General features: G+C 41.4%; 1 protein-coding gene across 1 annotated transcript in view; it reads left to right on the top strand.

Annotated features, from left to right (window-relative positions):
* The window catches only part of mast4 (microtubule associated serine/threonine kinase family member 4), an 85,837-nt gene that overhangs the window by 8,317 nt on the left and 54,916 nt on the right, over positions 1-22,604 (top strand). The window contains exons 2-3 of the mRNA XM_079235006.1: positions 5,869-6,022; positions 10,916-11,040. Coding sequence (XP_079091132.1) covers positions 5,869-6,022; positions 10,916-11,040 — 279 coding nt within the window. The remainder of the gene's footprint in view (positions 1-5,868; positions 6,023-10,915; positions 11,041-22,604) is intronic.

Raw genomic sequence — 22,604 nt, forward strand, 5'->3', positions numbered from 1 at the left:
ATTTCAAGTGTGCCGTTTTCCACACGAGTAAACGTAGAGTGGAATTCGGGGAGAGTTGAAGTAGACAGATGTTGGGTGACGAGGTCGGCCGGAACATGGCTTGCTCTACTGCAGTTGACCCTGAGAAACTATCTCCGTATCTCAAGGGGTTCACTGAGTACGGTTCACAAAGATGTAAGCGTTGCATGAAACGACCATCGAATCGTATGAGCACATGTGTTTGTTTTGGAGGCAACAACGAAGGGAACTTGTTTTGTTTTTCGTGTGTTTTTTTTATGCTGTTTTTTATTTGGTATAATTTGTTATTCTGTGGCTAACAGACTCGGGTGCAATTACTTTGAATTGTGTACCGTCCCTGCAAAAAATAAAACGATAATAAAGGCCCAGTTGGTTGATGAGATTTCACTCTGTTTGATGGCTAAATAACAACCATGATGAAGGGAGATTGATACAGGCAACACTCTACTGTCGTGCACTGTTGAAGGCAACAACATGCAAATATACGATTTCTGGTTTTAAAAGCATGCATTTCTTTGTGTCTGAACTGTATCTGAGAAAATGTATATTTATCGATGGAAACCGATAACAGAATATATGGTTTTAGAAGTATGTTGGCATGTATGATAAGTGAGAGGTGACGATTACATATCCATGTTAGTCTCAGTTGTTGATCAGACAATGTGACGGAGAAACAATGGCCGGGCGAGCGCGGACTGGAAGGAGTGTAAAGGCTCTTGATGTATGGACTCTGTCTTCCTGTTTTATTCTAAGTGTGCACTCATTGTGTCTTAGCAACCAAAGAAAGACACCAATAACAATTTGTTTCCGTCTGTAAAAGGTTCCTTTCATCCATCTCGGGGAAATGATAAACAACACTTCCCCTCCTTCAAAAGGGAATTAATATCCCCAGAGTGTGACTGCGTTTGCTAATTCTCCCTTCGTGCAACTACTTTAGATTTATTATTTTAATGAGGAAATCAGGACTCGACTCTCGTCACCTTTTGTAACTCTGAACCATGCAAGTTGGTGAAAGATACAATGCTAAGTAGCAGTGGGAACGAATATGAAATCGGTGTTTATGTGCTGGCACTTGAGTTGTTTTCGTAGCCGGGCCTCGTGCCCTCGTAGCGTTTCCACTTACAGCCATGTGGAAACTTCAGAGTCGTCCTTGGGTTGGACTATTGGAGTTTTTCTTTCTTGACCTTGAGGACAATGTCGCTGTGTGCAGCCTTGCTTTTGCTGCTCTTTCATCCTTGAGTTTGCCTTGTGTGGGATCTGCAACTCTCCCTGCTGTTCTGTCCTTTTGATTGTGGGTTTGTTTAGGTAGCTGTGTGATGTTTGTGTTTGCCGTAGAAAAAGTGTCTCGTGGTTGTCTTTCACTGCCTCTAAAGTAATGTTGTCTTGGCTGGTAAACGTCGACAGCTGCAGTCAAACCTGTACTGAGTGTTTGCTCTCAGCCTCGTCCACAGGACGGTTCCATACATGCGAGACCAAAAACAAATCTTAAAGAGAGTTAGTTGGTTAGTATTGGGTCAGAAACACAAATGGGATGTTAAAATAGGCAACCGTTTGCTACTCAGTTCAACTTCAACGGTGCTGATGTCAGTTTTGTGTTCGTAACTTGGTTCCGCTGCCTCAAAGTGCCCAAAAACATCAGTAACTGCAGGTTTGACGTATTAGTTATTGTCATAATGATAATAAAAACATTGTTTTCATGCACAATTGAGTCCTAGGTAGGGGTGTGTTGTTTCATGCACGGCGGTTATTTTGGTCCTCGTGGTGTCGTAAACCACATGGGCGTCAGGATGCAATCAAAGTGACACTGTTGCTTTGTAAATATTAACAGCAAATACACCGAAAACGCACCAATTATATAAACAAATGATCTGTGTGTCACATTCTATATACAGGTTAAGGTTGCCTCATCTTTCCGTTGGTAAATACAGCCGGCTTTGTGTGTTGTGCAGTCCACTGTTTTCGTTTCTCTTGTGCTTTGACAACAGAGGGTTGTTGGTACTGTCCTCTCTGTGTGTTTGTGTGTGGAGGCGGCAGCTCAGGTTTGATCTTGCTCTCAGGAGCTCTGTGTGACCCTCTGCTGCAGGGATTGAGGAACGGTAGGTTAAAGGTCACTGGCAGCTGCCAAACCTGCAACGTGTGTGCTGCCCGCCGCGCACACAGAGAGCTAACTGTTGGTTTACTGCGGCGCTTTCCATGTGATCAAGTTGGCATTTGATGAACTGTCGCCCACTTTTAAAATCGATAAACGAAGATGTTTTGGACCGGCAGAAATGTGGCTTCCTCTAATAACGGATCTAACTGTTAGCTGTCTTTATGAGTTGCTTAACTTCAGATATGCATGCAACAGTAAACGTGTCTTTACTGATTACTCAGACAATCGCTCATAATTGACTGATAATGATCAGCAGATAAAAAAGATGAAACTCCTGCCAGCTTTGGCAGCCCTCCACAGTTTTTCTGTTTTTGTGCACCAACCGAGTCAGGAGGAGGACGAAGGCAAAAGGTTGCAAAGATATAAAGGCGTCTGCAGTTTGTTTGTTGTGTGTTGGGTTTAAATTTGTCAGATTGTGCTGTATGCTGCCTCGCTAGTTATTATAAGTAAGCAGCAAGCAAATACCTTTTATGGTCCTGTGAATTGAAAAATGCATGTTCTGCATGTTTTCTTTCTTTAAAAAAAATATTTATTGATTTATATTCCATGTTTGCAAAGTCAAGTGAAACGCAAAAGTCGGACCATGATATATTGCACGCCTCTAAACCTTGGACCCAGCTTACAAATGCAGTTTCTGATTATCTTACTTCCTTGTATGAGGTGAAAGTCAACTGCTAGTGATATTTACAGCAATAATGCAAAAAGCCTTAAAGAAAAGAAGAAAAAAAAAACAGCACATAGTCTAATTTGTCTTCCTTGAGGGGAAGAGGAGGATTAAAAACAGCGGAAGCTGGAGGATATTAAGAAATACTGTAACTTCTATAGAATGCATCCAACTTCCGTTGTGATGTGGAAATCGGACACATGGGGACACTTAGCAGCGCCCCATGGGGTCATAACTCACGCACCATGTATCACTGTGGCGTTCAGGTGTGAAGGTCGTAACGACCTGACCCGAGGAAGACGCTTCTGGCTGTACAATGCGGCTGGATGCTGCAGGAGTTTACCTCTGATTGTTTCATGGCGTAACTCTAAGCTGCTTATGGAGGCATTGCCTGCTTATTATCTGTGTGCTTTTAAATGACATAACCGTCTGTCTGCTCCTTATTTCATTGTGATTAATCCGAATTGATTCGCCTTTTAAGCACCTGGGGAGAGTTGCGCCAGCTGCTTGTCAATTCAAACTTGGTTTAGTTGTCATGTGAGTGGTTATCAAATGGAGAATTACTTATGCCAAGTTTAGCACCGGTTTCACCAAAAAGTACTCCACGAAGTAGTGAGATATATGGGTGATACACCAAAATATATCTCACACCAGAAGCACGATTTACCTCCAGCTGCAACATGTTGCATTATTAGTGTTAGCATCATTAGCTAGACTGAAATTATTAGTTAATTAGTTGATTGACAGAAAATTAATCTGCATCAATAATTGATTAATAATTGATTAGAAAGCAATATTTGTTGTTTTTCTGGTTCTTCTATGAGATTAAACCACATTGTGATGGCCATTTGTAATCAATAATGAATATAGTCATTAGTTGCAGCCCAATTAGTAACATAATAATACAGGTTTTTGCCACTCAGGTGTAATCTGATTATTCCCTCTAATTCTAATTATTAGATTGTGGGTGTGTGACTGGTTTTATTGAGCCTACTTTTACTAACTATAGTGTTCAAGAAAGGCTGAATTGTGGTTAGACCATGCAATCATTTTAATAGACTAGAGTTTTAATAAACAGAGTTAACGGTTTTGCTATCGGTACATTTTAGATGTTATTGAGGGAGATCCTCGTGGAAAAATGGCAGCGCTGCAAACCGACAGAGCCGAGAGGTAATGCAGGTTCCACTGACTAATGGTTTCTCGTGTGTGTGTGTGTGGGCGGCACTGCTAACAAGGCACACAGAGGATTCTAAATGCACAGATATATCACACACACACGTTTCAGAGGATAAACAATGAGCAGCACTGTTGCAGAGCTCTGACATGTCATGAGATCCTGATGTTGCAGTCTCTATTTGTGCTTCAGGCGGAGCTGCAAAATATCAATTGCCTCATGACTAAAGGTGATGACTGATGTGTAGCATTCTGCGTTTTTAAAGCTAAGATCATGCTGATTTGATTTCATGAAAACATATTTAGCTTTACTTTCACTTCAGTCTTGCTCTGCATTTCTGAAGTCATCGAGAGGTCGAGCCACCCCACAAATAATTGGTCTCGGTTGTCCTTAATTGTCCCGGGATCATGGATCCTCCCTGGAGGAGCAGAGAGAGTTTCCTTCCACAGAATGCCCCGAGCGGTGTGTATCTTTGTGTTCTCAGGGAGGGCCTCTTCCTCACCACCGGGCATTGTTAGGGGGTCCGAGCTTCTTGTAAAGTCGTTATCTTCTGAGAATACAATATGCTGCAACCTGTTTCATGTATTTATAACCGTCCATATTCCTAGATGTAGACGCGTTCATTTTCTCACTAGCAGTGGATGTCATAATATTCAGAGTACTGTCATTTGGGATGTTGGCCTATTGCTTAGACTGGGAGTGGTCCAACCTTTTGGATTGTGGGCCAAAAACAGATACATTTAACACAATAAATGCTAAGTTTTCAACAAGTTACACTGCAAGATAATCAGTTTCTTGACAAAAAAAAGGAAAGTATACTTTATTTTTTTTAACTAAACAGTTAAATGTTTGACATTACAGTTAGTTATGCTTAATTGGTGTGCCTATACACATATTATATATTGGTTCCTGTGCCAAGAGGTTAAGACTATAATAACATATCTACCTTTTTTAAACTATTATGTTCAGTGTACATACATTGTAATTTATTAGAAATATACATTTTCTAGTTTAAAACCCCCCAGTTTGCCCACCCCAGGCTTATGAGTGGGGCGGATTGATCGTGTGATTCATAAAGTACATTTTGTGCTAAACTCTAAGCTGAGGGAATCTCCCTCCTAGAGATCATTTAAGAAGTTCAGTCCTCCCCTAAGATTTTCCTGCGGTTCATAGATTTGTAATCTTTTTATTCGCCATGCCTCCTTCACCAAAAAAAGAAGAAGAAAAAAAGGTGAACGGTTAAGTTGTGGTTTATTTCAAAGTTAAAAACAAAAACTGAAAGGATGTTTTGCCGCCTCTTCATCTGTACTAGTTAACAGATAATTAAATTCCCAGTGCCCACCATCAGCTATGGCACCTTTTTGAGGTGGAACGTTTTCTTGCTTGACACCTTCAATGTCAGTATGACAACTTTGACTATTCCATTTGTTTTTATTGTCTCTCTTGCATCACACAGGCTTCAGTCATGATTGCATCTTTTAGCGCTTCAACATATTTCTTTCAATCAATGTTTTTAAATATGAATCTTTTCCGTTTCCACCAGGCTGTATGAGATCAGTTTGGACTTCCAGAAAAAAGCAAGTGTGCCATTTAATCAATACTGTTATGGGGACATCGTGTCTGAGAATGTAGACAAGACACCTGCTTTACATTAATGTATGAAACATGTTGTGTTTAATTATTAACGTTTGTAACTACAGTATGTAGAAAGAAACCTACATTTTGCAACATTTGGCCTATAAACTGAAAAGTAGTCATTCTTTGAATGAAACACAACCTCATCTGTGTACGGATATGAGAACAACTTCTATTTTACCCATTGATTTTTTTTTTCGTTTCTTCTTCTATCTTTTCCTCTAGTTGGACCACATCCTCTACCCTCCCTCCGCCTACCTCAGGAAGACCAGTAACCCCGAGTTGACTCACGGATTAAGTCCCGCCTTCAAATTTAAGCGTCATCTCAGCGAAGATGGAAAAAACCTTCGAAGACGGAGCCTTGGGGGCGGCCTCACAGGTAATTATTTCATGTTTGAACTCCTCATTTTAGGTTCTCAAAAGTATTTGGGCTCCTTTAGACAACCAGATTGTGCCACGCCTCGGCTTATTATACATTTTAATATTGCTACTATAAGAGCTTAAGTCTGCAAACTTGGCACACACTCGTGGTAAATTAAATGAGAGCTTCAATGGATGTGGTCTTTATTGGCCCCAGTTCAAATGCTTGGCATTTGATACATTTTTTATATCTACTTGAGAGGAGAGTTTATCTAGGTTACATAATGTTTTCCTGCTATTTATAGTGAAACTCCTGCACAGACTGATTCCTCTTTACTGTCAATAATCTCAATGAAGTAACACTTTTTCTTGGCCAATTAAATGCAGATTTAGTCAGTTTAAAAGTTCTGATTTTCTTTCTCCGAACTAAAATTGAGAGCAAGTCTCGATAAAGTTCTAAATGTTTTCCTTTTACTTTGTCAATGTCATCTATAAGGACTATTTGCATTAATTTAAATGATTAGGAAGGGAAGTTAAACATTTCAGAATTACCTCTCTAGCTAATCTATATTGCTGTTTAAAAAAAAAAACTCCTTCAAAACAATTTTTTTTTTTCAAGTTCTTCACCAAAAAACAGATTTTACAAGATTACATTTGAACACATCAGGATAGTGTTGTAATTTACCTTCACCCAATACAAATTTTTACTGAACAGTGCTTGAACGCATCATCATGCAAGTCGATGCATTCTCTGTTGCGTGTGCGTGTGTGTGCGCATTAGGATAACATATATCCAGTAACAAACATAAATCCTCCTCAGCTCACTTAATTGTCCTCAAACTCTCCTTCACACGTTGTTTCTGCTATTTCCAATAGCTGAGGATTTAGCTCTAGTTATTCGCCAGAGTGAGAGCTGTTTATGTTAATGTGTCTGACATTAATGGCCACAAATCAATGAGCATCTATCACACATGGATGCTCCTTAATGGGGAATAAATCCCTCTAAATGGATATAAAGCATAATTCCACCCACATCTCATGGACAGCTTTCACTGTTTAGTCTTTTGTGGGGAAAATAGTTCCCTAAGGACATGCTTTGAAGTAAGAAACACTTAAAATGTTTGTTTTCAGTTGCAGGAAGTAGCGATGAACACTTGCCATCTGTCACTCAAAACTGTCTCAGAGGAGAAAGCGACCATGACAGTGTCACACTTGGCAGGACACAATTCAAAAGTGCAGCAGAGATGAGTTTGATGACGCCAATAGGATTACATCATCATCTGTAAAGTCAGCAGACAGCCATCCCTTTTTGGATGTGTAAAATTCCCTCTGTGATGATTTGAGGTTTTATTTGGTAAGTCGGTGGCAAATGCTCCTGCATGGACAGACTGCACATCGAATTTACATCCAGGAGGTTCTATAAATTGGACAAATTAGGAAAGAGAAGAGCATTGCTCCCAGAGTTGTTCCGATACAGATACCTGTAGTGCTTGAGCACTATTTTGTTCCCTTCTTAACGCTTCATTGTAACAAGAAAAGAAGAAGGAAAGCTCCTTAACGTTCGCTGTTAGTCCACAGTCCTGCTCATAACAGGTTGCATTGAGTTACGTTATGATGCATTCAAGTCTATTCAGTAAAACAAAAGAGTATTGGGCAAAGGTAAATTATAACGATGTCATGAGTAAAATGTGAAACCCATTCAAATTTAGTTTTGAGTGAGACAACTATTTTCACAGCTGTTTTTGTTGCTGTTTTCACAGCAGACTAAAATAGATAATAGAGAGGGAATTATGACCTGTTGAACTTCGGCGCTCGGGATCTGCCGATACGCACGTTCAAGTGTCGGTATTTAAACATGTCTAAGTGCTGAAATATAATACAGTAGTCAACATTGCAGTTTCTCTCTGCCTCTGGATAAAGTCGCGTGAGTCTGGCTCTAGTGAGAATAGATAAATCGCTCCCTTTGGACATTTACAGATGTATACGGCTCTGCTCATGTGCATACAGACCGACAGACCACAGTCTGTTTTGGGGCCTCGAACACGCTCCTCGTGAGGTAACTGCTGGAGACTTTCTCCTCGCTGATTTAATATGTTGACCTTTCCACAGTCAATGAAAGATTGTGTTTCCATCAGGTTGCAGCTTTGAATGAATTCATTACCCTTTCACTAACTGGCCTACATCAAAACAAGATGGATAAACAAGCATCAAACAGAAGCAAATCAACTTCCATCAACTTGATTGTGCTGTTAAAGCAACACGAGCGGGACCACGTTGTCTTTCTGCGGCTGATTGCAGCCTAATCTTGTCATAAAAACGTTGTTTCAGTGTAGCTAGTTTGAGCTTGTAGCAAGAAAAGCACTGAAGGGCAAATACTGTGACGGTTCAGACGTGCTTTAACGTTTTTATAACACAATCATTTCTTATGTAAAGATTAAACTTAAAAGTGAAAGTTAAACTGTTAGAGAAATATATATATATATATATATATATATATATATATATATATATATATATATATATATATATATATATTTCAGCCTAAATGTCCTTATAAATCCACTCGTGTAGCAGGGAGGTGAGGCCACACCCCAGACTTTACAAATGTTATTCCTTTAACAGCGTGTTGGAAATCAATATCATAATTATGTTAGAATAAACCAACTTCTGTCAGCTTAAAATGCAATAAATACAAGGGCTGTTGTGTTTTTAACCCCCCCTGAAGAAGAAAGAGATGTATCCCTCTGAGGGGATGATGGCGAGACAAAATAAAGTTTTCATGGTTTACGACCTTGAGCCAGAAATTTGTTCACCCTGTTGGTGAATCTGGCGGGCCGAGTGAGAATAGATTACCTTGGCCGCGACGCTTTCAGATGAAACGTCCAGCAGAATGAAACCCGGCAGAGCAGCGACGGTGCGTGTGGAGACTTTTGATTTGTTCGTTTATTTTATTCCACATTGTGATTCATGCAGGAGAGGTGCGCTTGAAACGGGAGGAGGGGCATCTGCACAAGGTCGAGAACAGAGCGGTCTGACCTTTACGAATACCTGCGTTGAATGTAAAGAAATTTAAAAATGTCGTCCTCCTCTCTCCTGATGCCTTCCTTTCTAAAAGTGTTGACTGGCGCCTGAAGAGAGATTTCCTTTATGCCGGGATGTGATGGGCTTTAATGAGCAAAGCTTTTGCCGGTAAGGAAGGGAGGACCATACTTCTCCCTCCTCATCCTGTTTGGTCTCTCTCTTCGATTCTCTTGACTGCAGTGATCACGGTGCAATGACTGTGGCACAGTTTGTTGTTTTTGTTTCATGAGATTTAACTAAATCTTTGCAATGTGCGTCATCTACGGAGAGTGAGAAAGAAGGAGGCGGGGGGGGGGGGGCAGTGTTAACTCATCCCGCTCTGTTTTTGAAAAGTACAAACTGCTGCAGCTCCAAGGTCACTAAATGCAAGACATGGCGTTATTGTATTTACAAAACTCACATTGTATCGGAGAGGAGTGTCAGTGTGACTCCTCCTAAACATCCGCACACAAGAAGTCTGGTGTTGTGCCCGTTGGTCGAGAAACAGTCGACCGATTGCTGCGTGAAGATGTCATCTTCATGCACAGGTTGCAAGCTACCTAACTACATGAGATTAAAACGTCTGTACAGGTGGTCGTAAATCAATTCACAGAAACTCTCAAGACGACTAAACAAAAAAAGTCAGTTAACGAATGAAGTGAAACCAAATGAATGTTTAGTCTGATTATCAGGCTGGAGCCACACGCCCTGAAGGAAATGAAATGAAAACACTTTCTCCCATCAAACCAGGATGCAGCCAGCAGCACTGTAAAAAAAGAAAAGAAGACGGCTGAATCAATGCACAAATATGACCAATTCCAATAAGTTTAACCAACATCTGTTGAACATTTTGAACACTGCCACGTGAGAAAAAAATACATCGAATAAATGATGATCAGTCATTGATTCACTAATTATATGTTAACTAGAATGTGCTAAAACACTGGATGCTCTTAATGTATTTAAAGAATGTACAACATTCAAAATGGGTGCTTTTTTGAGTAGTAGCTGTCATCGTTTCAGATAAAAATGGGTTTGCATCAGGTGCAGCTCTTGATTTACTCGCATGTCTCTGAAACAGCAACAGGGTTTAACTTCTGTCTTTTTCACAGTCTTATTTTTTGTGTCAGGTTTTGCCGTTAGCCGGAGAGTGAATTTATAAACCTGCCTTCTCCCGTTTATAAAAGCTTAACACATCCGATGATGTGTGGCTTGAGGCCTTCCTTCTATGTGACTCACAAGGTTGTTAATCCTCCTCTCCGTCTCCTCGACTGTTTACTCAAACAGGAAATGGAAATATATACACATGGATCAAGGATGACAAAACTTCCACGAATGATTTCTCAATCCATTCAGACGCCGAGGCTTCTCATGCTGCTTTGCCTTGCCTTGCTGCTCTGAGGTTTAAGGATTGAAGGGAGCACATGAAAGGAGCATTTAGTGCCATCTAGCTGCCAGCTGGGAGACAGAATATTCTTATCCCGTTGTCGTCGGTGGATCCATTTCCTTCCCATCATCAGACTTTAGTGTCCTTGTGTGTTGTTGATGATGTCATGTTGGGATTGTCAGTGATCTCTTAATGGGCTTTTCCCCCCCTCTGGGCTAATTTATTAACCCTTTGACTTCCTGCCTGGGCTGCAAAGGGTCAGGGGCTTTAGCTTTAACTAACTAGAGCCGACAGCCGGGACTATCTTATGTATTGTCACCTGTACTCCTTTTTATTATGCGATGGGTCAGTAGTTTAGCTTTTTAATATTGCACAGTTTTCAAGCTTTCTGAACTAAATGGTCTTCGGAGAAACTGCCAAAAGCGTGACACATTAACTGAACCTCGTCCTGTTGTTGCTCTGCAGGAAAGTACCTTCTCCTGCACAGCAACCACCCGCACACACAGACCGCGTCATCCGAGACCTCGAACCTGGTCCGCATGTGTTCCCGGAACCTCGGAAAGTCGGACCCCTCCCTCACCTCCAGCCTGGTGAGTACTTCCTAAAGTAAACCATCAGCTCCACCACGATGCTCTGCTTTCTGGTCCAGCGCTCCCATGACTTCATTTGAACAGGAGCTGAATGTCACAGAACTAGTTATGTCGGGATTTTTTCTAACAAGCTATTTCCTCAACAACTATGTGTGAATACATAGTCACCAATGTTCCACAGTAATTAAACAATTTTTTTTCAAAGGAGATGATGATGTTTGCTACAGATATTAAAAACAGAATTCAAACATCACTGTGACATAAGAATATTATACTTGTGAATGTACACCGTACATTTCAGTAGATATTCAAGTTAACCAATTCCTATATACAGTGTATTTTATCTATTTTTTTACATAATAACTTTTCCCCTTCTTCAAATGTGAGACTCAAGTGAAGGAATACAAATCTATTTATTTCAACAATAGGTTAAATAAGACCTGAAGAGAAAATGTGTGTAATTCTCATTATTAGTGGATTAAATGGAGATAAACAAACTACAGTCAAACACTTCTATTGTTTGTTTTGTTTCTGTCTATAAATAAATAACTAATGCCTATAGTTAGAAAGTTAGTTATAGTTTGGACTCAATGCTAACTAAGTTATTTTGTCTGCCCAGTGCACTCGGATCAAAAGCACTTTGAATTATAAATCTTTTTATTTTTGGTTCTGTGTATTGTGGCTGGACTCTGGTTTGTCGCGTCAGGTCTATAAAACATTTATTTAGAAAATTGCTTTTATGAATGCATTCATTTCTGTGAAGTGTTCACATTTATCAAGGAGGATTAAAATGCATAAAACACATTCAAAAAGGCAACTACTTAAGATTGTTGCATGCCCGTTTTACATCTGTTAAGTCTAAAACACAAACGATTAAGAAAGACAAAGAGGGTGCATCCCCAGCTTGAAGTCATGCAGACAGGTGACCTTCAGCGTGGTCCCGCTCCGTTCTTCCAGATGACAGATACTGTGATGTGGTATATCGTGATCTCGTTGTCCCAGGAGGGAGATGCAATCACAAGCAGCGGCTAATCCAATGCCGCTAAGCTATGAGTCATCCCCAGCGTGCGCTCGCTCTCGGTTAGAGGAAAGGTTAATGTAATAGAAAGCATGTGTGCATAAATGCGTCTACCTGTGTGGGTGATTTTACTGCCACTGTATGTTTCTAACTGACACTAACACTATTAGTGAGCTGAGGGGCGCGACCCAGAAAAAGGCACTTTAACCTGAAATAGCACTCTTTCTCAGATGGCTCATGATCCTGTTTACACCACTAACATAATACCACGAATACAGTATGTGGTACAAGTACAACATAGCTGAACTAGTTGTGTACACTGGGGGGCGCTGGTGCATTCTCAGTGTTTGGAACTAATACATGTGTATCCTTGTGCTTTGGTTATTTTGTCCCGCAGAGTGAACATGATCATAATTGTCCTGCAGCCATTGAGTTGATTCATTTGAGTTTCATAACTCGATGACCTGAATGAGTCTTTCCCGTCTTCGCTCCGATATTTGTGTTTTTTTTAATAATAATAATAAGGCTCGACTGATCCCCGCAGGCATTTATTTTGACTCGCCAGCCTTCACAGGGCGGTGAGAGCATGTGATCAGCTGCACAGCAGAACTCCATGACCCGGTCGGGGTTTGAGTATCTTGCTCAAGGACGCTTCAGCAGGAGAGGTGAAGGGCCTCCAGCCGCAAGCAGGAATAATTAGACAAAGACCAACTTAAATATGTCTGTTAGGGCGGCACCGTTATGAAAATCTTGATCAATATTGAAATCACGATTAGTTATATATTTAATTTTATTTACCATGTTGTGCTACATTAATGCTGATTATAAAATTGCATCAAAACAAGACTGTATGTACGTATGTGTATTCACAGTACATCTCCAAAAAGCAAAGTAAAATTGTCGCAAAACTTTGTACCCGTTATTAAATCAACAGAGCGCTGCTTTCACTTTCATGTTGGTCTGCTTTCTTGCAAATTAAAGTAGATTTTTGCATCAAAAATAAGAATCTGAATAAGATTCTTCTTCATCTGAATGCATTTTTGTTCTACTCGTCTGCTCCCTGTTGTAAAACAAGGAATATGCGCTGCCATTTATTAAATACAGTATTCGTTTGCAGTATTACTCTTCTGCTATGGATCCGCAGCCGCAAGATTTATGATTTTTTTTTTTTTTTTTCTTTTTTTGTCTCGGGCTACTGCTGCATGACCGCTAACCCGAAACATCTGGATCGCCCCCTGGTGGCTGGTCGTTAGTCTAGGAAGCGCTTGATTTGGTAATCGGTAATTTACAGTCTCCCTATTTTAAACGTCAATATCACAGTCGATCGTGTTGGCAGACCAAATTGAAATCAAATAATATGTGCTTAATTGTGCCGCCTTACGATCTGTCAGATCTGTATCTACGAGAACTTCTCCTGCATCACAGTTATCAGGTCTCGTTGGACATAAGGAGTGTGTGATGTATGTGCTGCTCTCGGTGTACTCTGAGCCGTGAATGGAGAGGACTCCACTCTCGCCTCTCAGATGAGGCTGTGAGGTCACGGGGACCCAGGAGAGACATGTCTTCTCATCAGACTTCATTCAGGAAATGGGACTGCAGATAGATGGTTGGAATTGGGCTTCTTTTTCTTTCGCTGATGAATGGCATCGGGGTGCGATGCACGCCTTTGGTTGCCATGCTGCACCTCCAAAATAATAAAATGAAAGAAATGAGACGGATTGAATTTTAGTGCATCCGCTGCCATGTGAGAGAACTCATTGCACGTCTTTACTGTCGGAGAGTCCACAAGGAAACGTTCGTCTGAGGACGAATTCGGTCGTCTCTGTGCTACAATTTTGCCCGACAAACGAGTTTCCACTTTTTGCCATGTTTTTTTGTATTTTTTATATATATAACTGAAAATCTTTATTCTATACATTTCTTTCTGCTTTAAAGTATTCCCACACTCTCCCCTGCAGTCATGCGGATGGAAAAGGCAAATTAAATATCTTCTGTAATGTGCAGCTCCGATGCCGTCTCGTCCTTGTTCTTCCTCTCACCACTGTTTGCATGCCCCCGGTGACTCCGCGGTGGGCACCTCGAGAAAATTGGATGCTGGTGACCGCTGCTCGGATATTGTCTTGCGGAGACTCAAGCTGAATGGCTGATGTGCTGCCACATCTTAACGGTTTCTTTTCGGAGTCGGCTGCTCCGACACCTCGGGGGTTAATCTGCTGTATTCTCCTGCCTGCAGAACAAGAGCACAAAAGATGGAGATTTGGTTGACCTTGGGAGGGAGGTGACCACCTCAGCTTCTGGCCTCCGAAGGGAAGGCTGTTTTTTTTTTTCTTAGATTTTAAATTCTCGAATAAAAACAAAAGAAAGTTTGGTAATTCCGAGTCCCGTTTGTTTCCGTTTTGGTTGACAATTGCGTAAAATAAATGAGATCCAAACAACATCTTCGGTGTTATAGCGAATATGATGTCTGTGTCCCAATGACATAATAATGGCTATATGATTGGGAAGCACACTGGTTTCTGGCTTTAGTGACGATGAATGAATGGAGGGCTGCCAGCATTTTAGATTTAGTGTGCTCTCGAAGCATTGCTGTCATATTCATTTATGTTAATGTTTAATTAGCTGGTGAATTTGCTGCTGTTGATTAATTTGAAATAGGGCAACTTTGAAATGTGGTTGGTTTACGTTCAGGCTCTGACTTTTTCTTTTTTACTAGAAAAGTGACGGTGTTGTTATCTGATTTATAGCAAGGACTTCTAGGAAAATGTAGAGCTGAATTCCTTATTTTATTCTTCATTATAAAACGGAGCATAACTCACTTTCTATTGCTTCACATTTTCAATTTGTACAGGGGTTACAACTCTGTATTGAAGGTTCAATTTGAAGGTTTCACAAAGCTGTCAAAAGCAGTCAAATATTTGTATTCCGAACCAGAATGAGACAAAAGCTGCTCGACCGTGACCACGATTTTAGATGGCCTCCCTGCTGCTTTGCTGTGAGGTGATGGATTCTCTCGGGCTTCATTTTCAGTTAATCTGTGAACCATCAGACGGCCGTAAAACCTTCTTAAAATCCTAAAATTACTCTAAACCCCAAGATAATGTTGTTAAATGTCTTGTTTTGTCCAATTAACGGTCCAAAACCGTCATTTGAGAAACTTTAACCACATTTTTTTGACTTGTTGCTTGAAAATGAACAATTTCATTGATTATAAAAACAAATGGTGGCAGATACATTTTCTTTCGATCCACTAATGAGTTAATTGGCTCATCTGTGTAGCAATAATTTAAACCGCCCGAGAAAAGATGGAAACACTGACTGAAAAGACTGATACAATTATTATATTTGAATCATCAATTGTTTCAGCCACACTTTAGTTTAAACTTCTGTGACAGACTAAATAGTTTATATGTATTCAAACTCATATTATTCATATTGCCACAGAACTATTAATATGACTTTATTCGCCCCCTTGTCTCCTCCTTGTCTGCACCTTCATTGGAGGTTTAAGACCCCTTTGGCGTTGTCAGTCTCCCCCCCCCCATAAGCCTCCCATCATGCCCTTGGGTGTGCATGGCTCTCCTACGAGCGTGGCACATCTCTCTTGACTGTGATGCTCTTTGGCAGAAAATCAATACTTCACTTCTGGCGTGATATGGAGATAAGACCGTCATAATCCTGATGTTGTGCCTTTGTGGACTCTCATTCTCCCTCATAATGGCAGTCAGCGATGTCCTTTACAGATATCATTGATGTCGGAGCAGCTTGCTGTTGCAAAGGAAGGAACCTGCAGTTTATACGTACAAACATACAGCGGTGTGTTTGATGTCTGGGCAGTAAAAAAGAAAACTAGCTCAGGTTTTTTAATATCAGCCCACCTTTTAACGATTTTCCAGCCTGGAAACATAAGAGAGTGGAAAATAAGTTACTCAGATGCACCTTTATTGATCGCTTTGTCTGTAGTATCTGTCTTTGTTTCGTGGTCCCTTCATGAGTTCAGCTTCATGTTGTTTAAATTTGACCCATTATCGAGAGAAAATCATCTTAAATGCTTACTGAAAAAGGTTGTGTGGTGACGAAGTTAAACCTACAAACTTAGAGAAAGAAAAAGATGAAATCTGAATCAACCCTCCTGCCAAATGTATTTGCCAAACACAGTCACTCCAGGGAGTTTTTTTTTGTCCGTATTTCATCAACATTTGTGTAAAAACAAACAAACGTTCAGCTGTTGTTCATCAGACGCTTTCATCTCTGAGTTTTCCGCTCTCCTTGCCCTGTTGTGTTCCACAGAATAGCTTTTGGAAAAACGCATTCCAAAAAATTGCAAAGCGTGCCGTTTGTTACTGTAAACATGCGGGTGTGATATTCAAATGAAACTGTCACTCCAGATGAAGTAATTGCAGTTGAGACATTGAACCCCTGTCATCCGCTCTGTTTGAGATACAATTTCTCTCCGTTGTGAGATTCAAATGCGACGGTGTTACGCACCGAGCGGCTCTGTGTTCATTTGAAAATGAATTGCGAAGAAAGACGATTGGATTTTCCAAGTGGACTCAAGCTGACATAATTTCCATCTCTTGAATGCTTACATTTGCATGTCTATTGCCATTATAGAAAATTGTATAAAAAAACAGGAGAGGAAGTGAGAGCCATTCGTCGGTTACTATCTTTTGTGCTCGTTGTCAAGGTTAAAGACTCTCCTCGTCCGTGTGTAGGTTGGCTCCACAGGGTTTTATTGCGGCTGGATGTCCTCCCTCCTTTGGTCGGGAGGATTCTTTGCACTGCTTTGTACGGGAGGAATTGATTCTTTCTTTCCTCTTCACAGGCCCGTGTGCCTCTGCTGCCGGCCTCACATCTGCAGGTCGCCTCTTGGTCTGATAAGCTCAGGCCGGAGCCGAGGCTGTGGTCACTCAATCAGCACTCGCTGCATGCTTTCAGTGGCAGCTCTCCCTTTTTTCTCTAAAGGCAGAGGATGCAACCTCAGCTGCCCGCCTGCCGGGAGGAAATGACTCACCGACAACCCCTGGACTTTTCCCTTAAGGCTGTCCTGTGAGCTAGAAGGCCACTGGCACAGACCGTCTGCTTTCATAGCTGCCCTGAACCCCACTCACAGCAGTCTTATTTTGTGTCTGTCTTCTCTAAAAGCATCTTTTGTTTATCTCTTATATTACATTAAAATTGACATTATTATTTCCATTTCATAGTTTAGTCTATAAAAGCTGTTCTCTTAATTCAAGAGAACATTTTCAAATTGCTTTTATTTTTGTCCAACCAGTTGTGCAGAACCCAAATATATTGAATTTATAATGATATAAATAAGAGAAAAGCCACAGATCTTTCCCCGAGTGAGATGAGAAGAAGTCAATGTCGATTTGTTTGTCACGCAACTTGCGCAAAGTAGTTCCAGCACTTCAGTGGTTATTTAAACCCAAACGACGATCTCAAACAAACTAGTTTTGTTGCCTAAAGCTAACTGAGTTTCCTGTGACGGCGGCAGTTTATTTTGAAATGACTGCGTGCAACTCGTAACAAGCGGGACTTGACAGGAGTTGCTGGCTTTTAATGGGACAATGCATGTTACAAAAAGTTACTCCTCATTCTTCAATTTATTTTGTATAGCCCAAAATCACAAATGATAAATTGGCCTCCGAGGGCTTAACAATCTGTACGACATTGTCTGTCCCGGGACCCTCACATCGATTCAGGAAAAACTCCCCTTGTTTGAGGATACGTTGCCATGCTAGTAGCCTGGTGATGTCGCTCTGTCTGTCGGTTCACCGCTGAAATGTCTCAAAATCTACTAATGCATTGGCCCACAATTTGGTACAGATGCACACTGTGACAAGACGATGGCATCATCTGGTCCAAAACTGGAAAAATAAAATACCGCTCCACTCGGCCTCCTCTACACTTTGTGTTTTGTGCTAATTAGCGAATGTTAGCGGGCTAACATGCCAAATTGAGATGCTGAACACTAGAACCACTAACATAAGCATGTTACAAACTAATATACTGAACACGATAACCACTAACATAAGGATGTTACTTTCATCGTCCCTGCTGCGACTGTCAGGAGAGCCTTTGCAGAGCTGCTAGCATTGCTGCTAGCATTGCTGCTAGCATCGCTGCACACTTTTGATAAAGAGTTGCATACACCAACGTTGTGTTCTCTCGATCTGATGAATCAGTTGAATCTATTGTTTCAGAACCAGGATGTTGGCTGTTTGCATATTGATATTGTGCTTTTTGGAGCCACTTTATACAGCAGAGAAATAAGCTTCATCTCTACGTATTGAGTAGGACAAATGACCCCTCCCTTGTGTTCCTGCAGCTTCACGTCTTCCTTTTCACTCCAATATGGAATTTACTTAATTGTTCCCGTTAAGCGGCCACAGACTGAGCACTGACTCGAGACCTGACTGTTGAACATTACAGGATTCTCTAATTCTCTCAGGTAATCTGGACGGTATTGTTCAAGCTGGGGGAAAAAAAAAGTTGACTACTGTAATCCTCGTCTTCTGAGGGTTTTAAGGGGTTTATTTGGAGAAGAAGAAAAAACAGCGTGATTACGAGAGCGCAGACCTGAGCCGTCTACTCCCGGCTTCCTTATCGGCACAGAAGCACAAATGACTGTCGCCCCGGCCGCCGCAGCACTCCGTCAGCTCCCTGTTGTACAGGTTTCAAAATGAGAAAAGTTGACGAGGTGGCCACCTGTCTGACGGTCCCATGCATCTCCTCCACCAGCCGTGTAGTAGTGAGTAGCTGTCATTTCAGAGCCGTACTCTCTCTCTCTCTCTCTAAGAGAAAATCATTTGAGCTTGGCTGGAGATGAGGAGAATGGAAGGGGCCCACTTAATATTCACAGAGCAGAACCAGAGTGAATGGAAATGAGTGAGAGAGGGTGAAAAAAAGAGAAAAGGCAATGAAGGGGCAAAGAAAAACACAGACTGAAACAGAATGCCAAATTTGCAGGATGGAAATTGGCAAGCACGGCATCGGAGACAACTTATTTAGCAAATCCTAATAATTCCGAAAGGGGTGTGGGGACATCGAGTTAGTGAGTGTGAAGATCCGCGGTCACTCGCCTCAGAACTCATCTCCGGGCCGAGCTGCAGGAGACAGAGGCAGCGCGTGAAATTGTTGGAAATTGACACAGGATTTGCAGTTGTATACAGAGCAGGCTGTGCAGGGAAGTGCGGTTGATTTCAGCATGATAATGACGGTGTTGGGTTGTTGTGGGACGAGAGAGGCTTCTCTTTTTTTCTTTCCTATGTACAAATTGGCCCGCAGCAGTTTGTGTGACATTTTCACAGCAGGTTTGAAAGGTCTCGGGCAGTGACATTTTTCATTTAAACAGCATGCCTGGCTATTATTTTTCTCCCTCTTCACCCCCTTCCCCATAATTATCTCTCTTTCTCTCCCTCTCTCTCTCCCCTCCTTCTCCGCTGTCTCTGCCACAAGCTTCTTTCACCTTCAGGTGTGTGTTTTTGTCGTCTTCATGTGACTCATTGATTGCCATAAGACCGGTGAGGTCGGTTAGCCCGCGTGCCTGCCGACAGGATGCCAGAGTCATTGTTCGAGGTTGGAGCAGAACAATGCTTGGAAGGATATCCTCTCATTTTCATGGTCACCTAGGGTGCCCAAAAAAAGCGTGGCTGCAGAGAGAAATGAGTCTTGGGGCTCCCACCCGGTACCCCACTCACCCCCACCCGTCGCTACGCTAAATTAGAACTGTCTATCCTCTCTCTCTCGTTCCATCTCTCTCTCTCTCTCTCTCTCTCTCTCTCTCTCTCTCTCTCTCTCTCTCTCTCTCTCTCTCTTTCGTTCCATCTCTCCTTCACTCCTGAAGTTACAGAGAGGAACAAGAGGTGTCAGCTGACTGCCTCCTTCCAATCAGATAAGTTCTGATGGAAGTGTTTAGCAGCTGCTAAGATCAGATTTAGCCCGAGGGAGGGAGGGAGGCAGGGAGAGAGGGGGAGAGAGAGAGTGAAGGAGGGAGAGAGAGAGCAGGAGGCTGGAGCTAGGCAGTGCAGCATGGCTATGCGCCGGTAGGGAGGCATGATAAGTCGGGGCTCTGTACCATGGACGAGTCCAGCATTCTGAGGAGACGGGGGCTACAGGTAGGCAAGCAAATGTACCGTGTGTGTGTGCGTCATTGTGTGTGTGTGTGTGTGTTTGAGCTGCAGGGTGACTTTGTGCTGTACTGGTATGTATGCATGGCTCGTGACGCTCCTGTGTTGCTCTTCTAACGGAACACAGCTAGGACTTTGAGACCTTTTTTATTTTGTCTGTGTCTGTGTGTGTGTGTGTGTGTGTGTGTGTGTGTGTGTGTGTGTGTGTTAACACTTGTCAGCACAGAGGGAGCAACACTCTGCTTCTGCTGTTTTGTGCTTCATGTGAGAGAATCTTTCGGCAGAACTGTGAGGACATTTTTCAGTCGAAAGCACAAAAAAAAAAAAAAGGAAGATTGGGAGAGTTAACAGGCTGCAAATGTGCTTCACTAAATAATGGTTTGTGTACAAACACTGTTACTTTTTAAACTAAACTATTCATTTGTCACATTTAATTTGTGTAAGCTGTCGGCAGGATGATTTGGGAGATGGGTACTAAAGGAGCTGGATCGATGCTGGGCTTTCTCACTTTTTTTATGATGATACATTATCAGCACTGTAAAGCTTTAGCTTTGCTGTCAAAAATCCCGATTGAGGTGTAAGCTGAGTTCAGGGAAACGGTGCTAACGAACGATGCACTTAATCAAATTAGAGCTGCCATCACGTGAGATATAAATGCAGGTGGAAAGGGAGGACAGCGTGTTCTAAAATATGACATTTCTCTTATATGCACCACATATCATTAATCATATCCACTGCTGTGTTACAGTAAAGAGTACATTGGATTTATAATGTAGCTTCCTCTAGTGGGGGCCACTTATAGCAAACCTTTTTATATGCAGCTCAAACAGCTGCATGTGTTTTGAATCACAAACTTCCTGCCATCCATTGTGTGTGTCGTTTGTTTTAATTAGGCTGCACTAATACAACTGCTTCATCTCATTATTAACAAAGGTGAGTTTTGTAAATCTTAAGATTAAAGCCCAGTCAACATTTTTACTTTCATGTTCAGAGATTTAGAGTCAATGTGTTCCTCTGTGATTAATTAATCTTTCTAAAAATTAGACGGCTTAAAACTTGAAATTTGATTCATGCTCTCATTTTTTTTCTCAATAGATATCTCGAGAGAAAACAGTAACATTCTTTTTTTTTTTTTTCAGGGGTAATTGCATTTATCAAAAGCTTCCAAACAGTAATTTTGTGCACAGTTGCCCTAATCTTTCTTTTCCTTTATCGGACACCACCTCCTCCCGTGCTCCCGCTCTCCTCCCTCACAAGACTCCTTTATGTGCAAACCAAACGCAACACAACGCCCGCTCCTGTGATTAGGCTGCTGCAGCGCTCAAACTTTCACATTCAAAAGGAAACACGGATATTAGTTAGTCAGGCTCCACAATTTCCCCCATTCATTCTCAGGCCAGGAAGGGATGACATCATCCGAGTCAGACCTTGTTTTTTGTTGAGTGGATGGTGAAGAGTTTTACAGTGCAGAGGGCGTCGGTGCTTTCGGCTTCAAGGGGAAGACGTTGACATATTTCTCCAATGCTTGGTCTGACTGTTGCTTTCTTACTGCTTCAGAAATAAATACTCTTGTAATAGTTTAAATGTTGCAACTTAAACACCTTAACACCTTGGTCTCAAACTTGATGGTCTCAAGAATAGTTTTGTATAATGTTTTGCCTTAATCGGTACAAATGAATCAGGACATTGTTCAGTCAAAATCTGAATAAAATGTAAGAGTTGCTAGTTTTCTTCCAAGATTCATATCCCATCTCCCTGTTAATTATCAGCGGATGGTTAGCTTAGCTTAGCATAAAGGCTGTAAGGAGGAGGAAACGGCTAGTCTCTTTATCCAAAAGTAACACAATCTGTCTGCCAGCACCTCTAAAACTCAATTATTGTCACGTTAAATCTTGTTTGATTAATCCAAATTGTACATGTCTTTAAGTATCAAACTATTTATTTATTTCGTGCTAAGCTAAGCTAATTGGCTGCTTTCTGTGGTGAGTGGTATCAATCTTCTCCTCCTCACTATTTGCAATAAAGCAAACAAACGTACAATTCCCTGATGTCGAACTATTCCATTAACGGCGTATCACAACACCCTCCAGTATTCATCTCCACAGTGTCTGCATTATGAGTTTGAGTCGAGCAACATTTCCACAATAATTACCAACCATTAATTGTGTCCTCTGGAACTCGCACGTTTGTAGTTGCTTTAAAAAAGCTGCACGTGAAAAATAATTTGATGAGCTCAAGCAAGAACATGTCACAACTGTGACTTGATCCTCGTTCACGAAGGACTAGAAGAGAAAGATTTAGTATTCGTGTTGATGCAGAATGTATTTGACAGTGTGCAGAATTTATTTTCAGACAAAAACAACAGCAGAATAACCAACAATACGCAGGAGAATCATTGCTTCAACGTATCAGATCCA

Source organism: Taurulus bubalis (genome assembly GCF_910589615.1).
Source record: "Taurulus bubalis genome assembly, chromosome: 19".
Classification (NCBI taxonomy): Eukaryota; Metazoa; Chordata; class Actinopteri; order Perciformes; family Cottidae; genus Taurulus; species Taurulus bubalis.